A 9,939-nucleotide genomic window follows, 5' to 3' on the forward strand; every position below is an offset into this window, starting at 1 on the left:
TTCCGACTGCGGTACTGTTTCTTTTGTTAATTATCCCGGCAATGTATTCGAAGACAATTTTTTATAAAGAAATAATTAAAAATAATCACTATTACACTACAAGATCAGCCCTACTCAAAGCGGGGTACGATTAATTACTTTTCTGGCGCCGTTTTCTCGAAAGTCCCAATAACCGAGCGCGGGCCCACAAAAAATTTCTACATCAGGGGCCAGTTGTTCAAAGGCCGGATAACTTTGGCTGTGGATAAGTCACTATCCAACAGTTTCAATCTGTGCAAAGATTGCAGTATTTTCTCTTGTACAAGCGAATATGCACACTCTAACCAGAGCTAAGCTTGGGAGTGTACGAAAACTTTGGACAACGTTTAACGTGAAGTATATTTTAGACCCTGTATAGAGCCTTATCCAGCGGATAAAGTTATCCGGCCTTTGAACAACTGGGACCAGTACGTGATATCTTCGATATTTATTCAACCAATCAATTCAAATTGAAAATTTGAATTTCGTGAAAGCTACATTGTAAAAGCTTTATTTGAATTTTGTGGAACACATTGGGCAAGCTTGCGCTAAGGATTACCACCTTTTGTTCGGTACTGTCATGTCCGTAGTGTATGTTAACAAAGTGCATGTAACCTTGTTGGCACAATCAGTGAATGAAAACGTAAAGTGAATATGCGAACATTCAAATGAAAGCTATCGAGGAGTTCTTTTCTGTGGTGTTATTTATTTTGCTGCATAAGGTGGTTCCAACTTTTGAGTCCGTGGATAAAATCCTTAGATATCATCATTCAAATGAAAAGTGTTGATTAGTATTCTGTTTATTTAATATGTACGTAAAGCGTTCATGTCCGTGAGTTCCCTGAAAGTTTGAGTATGCCAGAAAATAAATAAAAGTGTCTGACTGAGCCGTTCGACAGAGAGCCATTACTGTGCAGTACTTTCCGCCAGGCTGTGGAGAATTTTGTTTAGCATTATTTTTAGTGTTGCGAAACGAAACATCTTTTCTTTTTTCTTCTTCTTCTTTTTTTTTTTTCATAGTTTCGAGTTTAATGGGTGCTTTAAGGAGTTAACTTTAGGACAATTTCACTATATGTGTTCGTCTCATATCAAAGCTGACATCTTCAATGTTGCAGTGTGATCCAGGAAGTTCGTTGAAAGGGGTCAGTTCATTCAATTATAGCAAGTCTTTCACCGCCTACATTTAGCCAATGGCATTCCGTGCCAAGATCTTGCTAGTTCACAGTAAATTTAAAATAGCGTTTTGCTCAACTGTGTATCCTAAATTACTCCGCCCCTCGCCCCCTCTCAGTCGCGATAAAAGACAATAAAGATTATTCTAGTTAATATGCGGTGCGGATTGAAAGCCACTTAGCACCTATTCAAGTTTGCTCTCCTGTGCGATAAATACTCTATGATGATTACGGCTGAATTGCAAATAAATGAACTAGAAGAATACACACTTCTCAGTTTCTCTGCTGTACCTCCCGCAAAAGTCGTGTCAATCCGGCTTTGCATGGGGTACTGGAGGCAAATTGAATTCCTCGGTCTTAGTCAATAGGCCACTGCCAAGATTAAAATTGAAGAAAACAGCGTTCAGCTTCGAGAAGTGTCCACAGACAACTAAAAATATCGACATTTTCTCATTTGGGAGAAACAAATCTACTGTGGCCCGTGAAAACTTAACACGGACACATCAAGGCAAGGTTTTGTTCAGTTGAGACAAATGGCAGCTTATGTCTGGAAATGTCATTGTCGTCGGCAGTGCAAACAATTAGAAAGCGATATCTCAAGAGCAGTAAGCAGCACTCGAAGCGGTCGTTATCCTGGGAAATGCAATTAAAAGACGGTTAGTAAGAGCGCTATGATGTGTAAATAGCCTCTAGTTACATGAAAGCCACAAAAGCCGCTAACAGCAAAGTAAATTGCTCGAAAATTAACCCACCGAAAGTGAGATCGAGAAGCGCTAATGGGAAAGCCACATAAGAAACAAAAAACAAACTTGAATAGGAAACGAAAACATACGGACGTAAATATGAAGAGAGATGTCCAGCTGATGAGTAGCTGTTGAATTTTTTTGGTTGTTGTCAAAAGTGGATTCTTTGCGGAAAAAGACAAGGGTCATTAGCAAGCAGAAGCCGCCTTTAGAATGCACAACGGCGACTCTGCATTCCGAAGATGAATAACTCTTATTCATGAACCGAAAACCGATAAAAAAAAACATAATACAGAATATTCACTAGAGGCTCAAATTCTCTTCGGGACCTCCACTGCGGTTTTATGAGAAGACCCCAAGATCGTTGAACAACTGAGTCACCATGCGCTCCCTCGTTCATTATATTTATTATTTATTTATCATCACATGCTAAATTATATGAAACTGTACATCCATCCGACTCTTTCTTGACCAAGTTGTTTTTAACTTCAATTTTACTTGGTATTAAATAAGAGACTGGTTTATAGGGGGCATACTACTGACAGAAAACAGGTCGTTGATTTGGTTTTTGTGTTAGCTATTTCCGTGTCTCTTAAATATATAATACATTATTTTTAGACTAGCATATCATCGATCTTTTTGTCTATTAAGGTCAAACAAATATCCACCCTAAAACTTCCTAGAAAGCTAGCGCTTCCTGATACGGGCCAATAAACAGCTCCATTCTGAAGTGTTGTTTATTTTGCTGTACGAGGTGGTTCTTAGTTTTGGGTCCTTAATGTTGAAGTGTAACCAACCACTGAACCAGTTGAAGGCCGTCGAGTAGTACTTTGTTGTGGCTTGTTATCACGTGCAAGATGGACATCTAAATTTTAGTCTGCGCCGCTTTGCAGCCCTGAGGTGATGATATCAAACCGAATATTCTCTTTAAAAGTCGCCTTTCAGGAATTTGTTCACAAAGTCAAAAGTTACAAAACGTCATTGAAAGCGTAATATACAACACTTATCGTATCGTTTATTTTAATGGTCGCACGTAAGCATTTGTTCTACAGACTCAAAACAAGAACCATCGCACACAACACACGATAAACTGAGTACCACCAGAGAGTGCTTCTTTGAATACTTTCATTTGAATTGCATTCACGTGTAGAATCTCTTTCACGGCTCGCTTTAGGTAGAATAATATTACCGCGCGAAATATGAACTCTAGGAGAAAAAGGTGAACCCTTCAAGCCCCGTTATCTATTGGTCAGAATCTCAATTCTCCTTACAATATCGCAACTTGATCAAAGACACTTGTCACGTGAATACAGAAAATGATCACTGAAGGTGAACTGCCTTGATTTTTTCAAACAAATCGTCCTCAAATCCTTCAAGTCCTAACTAGTACCATTCTAAATATAAGTAGAACAGAGAGGAGAATCTGCAGAGTATTGGCATTGGGGCTTAAAGGGTCAAAACAACATTTGGTGCAAAGATTAATGATATTTCAGGGGACGTTGAAACACGCAACAAATGAAACCTTATGCAGTTGACAAACTGTTTTCCTTTTTGCAAAAAAAAAAAAAAAAAAAAAAAATTACCATGAGGATAAATTTCGTTTATTACTAGCGACTAGGCTTTAAGAAATCCTGTTATTAGATATATAAAACGAATGGATAAAACCATTTTCAGTTTCTTATAATTATATATAGCTATTTTATCTTTGACCTGGGAGATCAAAATTCTATCCATTGCTGTCCATAATTTCTTTGACCTGTTTTTTGTTTTGTTTTGTTTTTCTTTTCACTTGTCAACGTTTAATGAATTCATCGTCGACAGTCAGTATCTACATGGTCTCTGGTGTACTTATATAAATTTTCCAATTGATCAACGTGCAATCTCATTGACTTGGTCCATGCTTGGTTTACAGCAGACCGATCTGTCTGGGGGTAGGTTATATAGCCTCTACCATGGGTCGATTCATTGTCTTTGCGACTTTGGACGTTTTGGTATGAAATTGACCTTGAGTATCAAGATCAATACGCTGGAGGAGCTGCAATCTAACATCTTAAGCACCAGGGACAGTTAAGCATAATTCAGCTTGCTATCCTGACTCCGTTCACCGGCATCCGCAGCCATCTACCACCATATCTTGATAGTTTTTGAGTACCACTTTGCTGTGTTCGTTCATGAACAGCATGCTGATGGGGTTTAGTGTTGTAGGGACACAGCAGGCTCGAGGCACGTCGTCTGAGTTGACACTGTTCATGAGAGTTTGCACAATTGCATGATTCGTGGTGTTCAGGTGGTCTGCGATTGGAAACGGGCACTCGCCAGTGCAGTAAAAAGCATGATAGCCCGGAGGCGCCACAATCCAATCGTTCCATCCGACGTCGAGAAAGTCAACGTACAGCGGATGTCTTTGGCAATAGTGAAGCTCTTTCTTCGAGAGACGATTTCCCGCACTTCGTCGTTTACGGCGGCGATAAACGTGCTCCGCCCCGTCGTGGGTGAAAGTGACAAGAAGCGGTTTGCTGTCAGTTGCGGCCTTCAAGTCATTATTTACATGAACAAATGGAGGATCTCCATTTGTGGCCAAGTGCACCTCAAGGCCAAAATTTTCTCGCGGATTCTGTGACCAGCGTTGAACTGCCAGTCTAATGTCAAAACTCTCCGTTCCATTAGCAGCTGTTAGTCTCGTGTCTATTAATCTGGTTACGGCCGGGTGTCCAGATGTTCCAGGGAGAAGCACTTGATAGACATTCACACGTTTTTTCTGGCTGTTTGGGGCTGTGTCATTAGAACCATTCTTTAGAGCTGAAAACGTCAAGCGAAGCTCTGCAGCCGTCAAACTTTCTTGATTTGGAAGAGATGAAACATCGAAAAAGAGATTCCATCTGTTTGAAGGCAATTGGGACACAGGAGAGGACAGGTGGTCACCTGTTGTACAAACAAAAAAGAAAAACAAACCAGAGATTAACACCTTCTCCTCCAAGAGTGCAAAAGTTGGAAACTGGAAAACAGATGTTCGTTTTGCAAACTACGAAGAAACAAACTACATCATAGGAAAAAATGCTTAATAAATGTCTTTAAATAAATGGTCACAGTTTTGGATCAGTTTCATCTGTTTTGTTTTCAAACTTTAAAAAACCCTGTGTACGTCCTATGAACTTAATGAACGGCAACAGAGTAACAAAAAAAAAAAAAATACTACTCAGTGCTTTAGTTTTGAGTGGCAACCCTCAGGATTCCATCTGCAGACTTGAAAGGTAAAACATTCAAGTACAGCGTATAATAAACAGCACAACAAAGAATGTATTGCTCAGTTGGTAGATGCATTTCAATGGTCACAGACTCAGAAGGGTCAACTACATTTTATAGCATGAAAGGATTTTTTTTATTGCTTTTATTTCAATGGATTAAATCCACAGACTCAATTTGCAAAAGTAAGAACAAAATTGCGCAAATCAATTCTCTGGTGTTTAAGGCCGGGGGTTTGCGCTCGTTCTAATGATCAACCGCAGAAGGAAACTACATCAACTCTCAATGCATTGGTCCTTGTGTCACGTTTACAAAGCACAGGTTGCCAAGCTAAATATTCGCTGTCTTGTATTGTATTGTATCCGTTTCACCCCCACGATTTCAACCGTGAGTCATGTAATGTTTCTCTTCCCATGCCGGTCTCTTGTTGAAATCCTCACGTGTGTCCATGTGCTCAAATGAAAGCTACTGAGTAATACTCCACCGTGATGTGGATTGGTTTTGCATTTTTTTAAAATGAACTTCCCTTTTTTTTTCGCTTTAATTTTTGAACAGTATGTGAAGACTCACCTTCATGATGAAATGCCCGGATTGTGTTGGCATAGGTCCATTTTCCCATATGTCTAAAGTTGGTGGAGATCCACTCCGGGTCATTGATGTGGTTATGATACAAATCAAGAACGAACTGTGGTACTTTGCCTTTCGATCCTCTTTTCGGGTTGGGGCGAGTTTGTAAACCCAGTTTTCTCAAAATGGTCTGTTCCGCTGCTTTAAACATTTCCGAACGTCTGACGTTGGAGGAATGATCCGTATACAAGGATGGTACTCCCGAACATATCGTTAGTCCAAAGAATAAACAGCACAGTCGAGCGATCAACATCTTTCATGCCAAGCACGAACTCCTTGAGACAAGAAGAAATAAATAGAATATGAGTTAATGGCCTGGAAGCAATGATTTTTATGCTATCTATATAGTATCTAAGCCCAAGTGACTAAGTGGTCGTTGAAGATCAAGGCGATAAAGCCATTAGTGTTCAAGAATCTTAACTTTCCTGCCTAAATCGGTTCACGTTCAAGACAGCCCGAGCCATGCACACTGCTTTCATCGACTTAAATGAAAATGTTGACGGTGAGTTACCTCTGAAGAGAGTTAGCGCTGAAAACGTTTGTACTTTTCACCGCACGATTGCTGCTGTTTCACATAAACATTCTCAGAGTATTCTAAGCTGCCGCAAGCAATTTACGCCAAAAAATCATCGCTCTTATATTGTATCCCAGCAAGGCAAATTAAATAACTGTCGTATCACGTTCCAATATTTGCTTACTTTCCATAAAAAGCCTCGCGCCGTATGTCAACCCCCGGTATGAAGATCAAAGGGTCACTGGTTGAAGCTGTGCGGCAATTTAACAACAGTCAACACCGTGCAAAGCACGAAATCTCACTTCAACTGTTACAACAAAATTTATAAACAACACACGCAAAGACAATCAACCTTCCCGGGTGCCCTCAAATGAAAGGAATTCAGCTAACACGTTTAGTGGCGACACGATCTGTCCTCAGCTGTGTAGAAAGGCAGAATTCTCGGCGAACAACGGACCTTTGATGGTTTGGTATCTTGGCACGTGCGGTTCAACAGTTTTTTCTACTACGATTTAGAGGTGTTTATTCTATACAAGATCCCGTTACTGGCGGAGGACTCTTGAATTTTCTTCACAGCAGCTATCTAAACTTATAAACAGCGGCCGTCGTGAAACAAAAAAAGGGCTCTCTAGGAGGTCTATTTATACGTCTCAAAACGGAAGTTACTCAATAATTACACATGCTATTAAAAAAGAATTAAACGGATTCTTAAGAGCCGCAAGAGCTATAAAAAGGTGCGAAGTGAACCTAATTGTTATCATTCTCACGATAACCAAAAATTTCCGTTTTCTAAACTTTTGTCAAGAGCACAATCAATTCGACCCATGCTAGGTAAATTGGCTTTAAGCACTATGGAACAAAACCAGCCCGTGGAATGGTAAACTGAGACGAAATGAAAATAAATGATCTTTTACGTTATGTAAATTGAGATCAAAATAAGGTAGTTATTTGCCTTTTTCGTTTTCTTTGGCATCGCTTTAACGAGTGAAGCGAGAATCAATGTAATAAAATTAGACGACAAGTTATATTAATTTACGAATAAACGTCGCTGGTTTGTTTGAGGTTTTGCTCCAATTGAGCTATATTTTTTGCCCTGCGAAGTAAAATAATGAACATCTGTTGATATAGAGGGGATTCTTCTTGAAATGAAACAAACTATCCATGACTTCCTTTAGAACAATATCTCTAAACACAATTACGAGACATGCAACCAATATCCTCAGAACCGAAGCCGCAGCAACATCAAAAATCTGCTTCAAGAATGCCCGACATGTATCCTAGTGATCGTATTCTCAGTGTAAAGGCTGAAGAATAGGTACCAGCCTAATGTCCAGTACTTAAACGATACAAACAAATTACGTGACAAAAAAGAGTGACTACATAAAACACTCTTCAGCGAAGCCAACAGAACGTGATAGGTAATATGATTCAGTTATAGACGAGTCGATTTTAATTGCTTTAGCTTTGGAGGAAAAATCACTGATTTTGCCAGCAAAAGAAGAGGGTGTGCCCCGTTCATTAATCCGGTAATTTTGAAATTAACCTCTTCACTCCCAAAAACCGATAAGAATTCCCACATCTCGTTAAAATATAAAGTAAACTACTCCTGAAGAGCTTTCATTTGAATGGTCACAACTTAGCATTTTCATGATCCACCGGAGAAACAGCAAGGGATACAAGGTTGACTCCGGATGCGAAGTAGTTGAACATATACCGGAGGCAATCGAAATCAACTAACGAGGGGTGAAATTCTGACGAGTATTGTAATCTTCTATGGTTGAACATGGTCTATCAGTGAGAATGAAGTATTATAAGTGAGTGACACAGGCAAACTCGGAAATCCGAGTGGTCCTATCATGAGTCGAACCTGAGACCTTCCTCTGCCACTGAGCTACAGGAGACTCGTCAGAGCTAAGGCCATTAAACAAGGTTTAAATTGGTTACATTTATTCCATGATCTATCAGTGTAACCCGAATAATATAACAAAATGCGAAACAGCTGTTGAATGTCTCATTTTAAGTAAATTTGGGAAGACATTTCTGCAAACGTTCGCTAGCACACGATAATTTAAAAGCCATTTTGTACTCCAGTGACTCCAAATACCTCTTAATTATGATGGATTTCTTGTCGTCATTGTTTGTATTCCTATTTCGGAATAGAGTCAATCGAACGCACCCTTAGATTTCGTTAGTAAAAGCTGACTGAAAATGAAGCAACACGTCAAGGAAGTACTGCTCAATGGCTTTCATTTCCGTCAATGGTTACACCCTTATGGTTCATCCACGGTCTTCTTTAGTAGAGCCAACGGCATTACAAGCCTAAAATGGTTTGTCTCTGGGGGCGGGGGAGCATTAATTCTCTTCACAGGGCACAGCATTAACTTAAAACTCCAAAGAAATGTGCTATAGTCCTCACTGACAAGTGGTAATAGTTTGTGCTGTCAACAATGTAATCGCGAACAAAGTGACACAATATACTATTACTACTACAAAGACACCGTTTACAGACAAGGATAACAATTACCTTATAGCCTATCCATTCCAATAGCAGAAAAGACTATAATATAACTTAACCATTTCATCTTTGTAGCACAGTTAAAAGGAACATTCAGCGTGAACAGGGAAGTTCTAATCAAAAATTTTAGTGGATTAAGGATTTCCTCCACAGGTAGAGCTACCTTGGCCGAATTCAAGACCGAGAAAAGGGAAGTACTGTCCAATAGCTTTCCTTTAATTGTCACCCTTGAACCTTTCATATACCCACTAAATAAGCTACAACCACCTTGTAGAGCATAATAAACAGCACCATCGGAAATATGGCACAAAAGCATTTATTTGAATGGTTTCAATAGGATTTCGTGGGTAACTAATTCGAAGTATTTACGGCAGAGTCATGTAATATCATCTACTGACGGACTTCAAGGTGCTACTTTACATGATATGGTGAAACTACTTGATATCGTGGTACTGTGAGTAAACTCAGAGTCCATAGTCTCTTAAGTTGGTGGCATACCTAAAAGTTTTGGCAATTTTCTGAAAACGAAACTAACAGGAAACATCTGCCAAACTATGTGATTTATGAAGTTGCACCCGATTGGCACGGATTTGCTTTACTCGACTCTGATGAAAAGAATGGAAACCTGGCACGTCGCCGCCAAGTATGTCTACAACAGAGTTAAAACTAGGACTAACAAGAAGGTAGAGACTGGAAAAGTCTAGTTCCAAGGCTACCTGACTTACGACGAAAAAAAAATATGGAGTTGTTTCTCATAACATATTTCTCTCAGTGTGACGAAACTTACTGAAGAACGATTCAAACTGAGGTACTGCCGGATGTCAAGCTGAGTTTGTCAAAAATTCTTCACGAAATTCGGCTCATAAATGCTAATTTGTACCACAGCCACTTCGGACTGAGGGATTTTATCGTATTAGCTATGAGCCTCTACTGCGTAACCTTAACTGAAATACTGTAAAAAAAACGAGATACGGCTGACAGTTGCTTATTCTAAATGAGAAGTGGACGTGCGATGATTCTTGGCGGAGGGTTAAATAGCACTAAGATTCCACCCACACAAATATTCCAAACACAAAGCTACATAGCTCAAGATACTTCTCGCATTAT

The 9,939-nt window shown here is 39.6% G+C and overlaps 1 protein-coding gene across 4 annotated transcripts in view; it reads right to left on the bottom strand.

Moving 5' to 3' along the window:
• Positions 1-2,320: 2,320 nt before the first annotated feature.
• The window catches only part of LOC146478298 (bone morphogenetic protein 2-like), a 57,697-nt gene continuing 50,078 nt past the window's right edge, over positions 2,321-9,939 (bottom strand). For 3 of the 4 annotated variants that reach the window (XM_085111835.1, XM_085111836.1, XM_085111833.1), the window contains 2 exons: positions 5,747-6,078; positions 2,321-4,855 (listed from right to left, as the gene is read on the bottom strand). In XM_085111835.1, coding sequence (XP_084967961.1) covers positions 4,035-4,855; positions 5,747-6,056 — 1,131 coding nt within the window. In that variant the 5' untranslated portion in view covers positions 6,057-6,078 and the 3' untranslated portion in view covers positions 2,321-4,034. Of the gene's footprint in view, positions 4,856-5,746; positions 6,079-6,314; positions 6,967-9,939 lie in introns of those variants that run through there. The other variant, XM_085111834.1, reaches the window with a different exon arrangement.

Source organism: Pavona decussata, unplaced genomic scaffold, assembly GCF_977016875.1.
Source record: "Pavona decussata unplaced genomic scaffold, jaPavDecu1.1 SCAFFOLD_64, whole genome shotgun sequence".
Taxonomy (NCBI): Eukaryota; Metazoa; Cnidaria; class Anthozoa; order Scleractinia; family Agariciidae; genus Pavona; species Pavona decussata.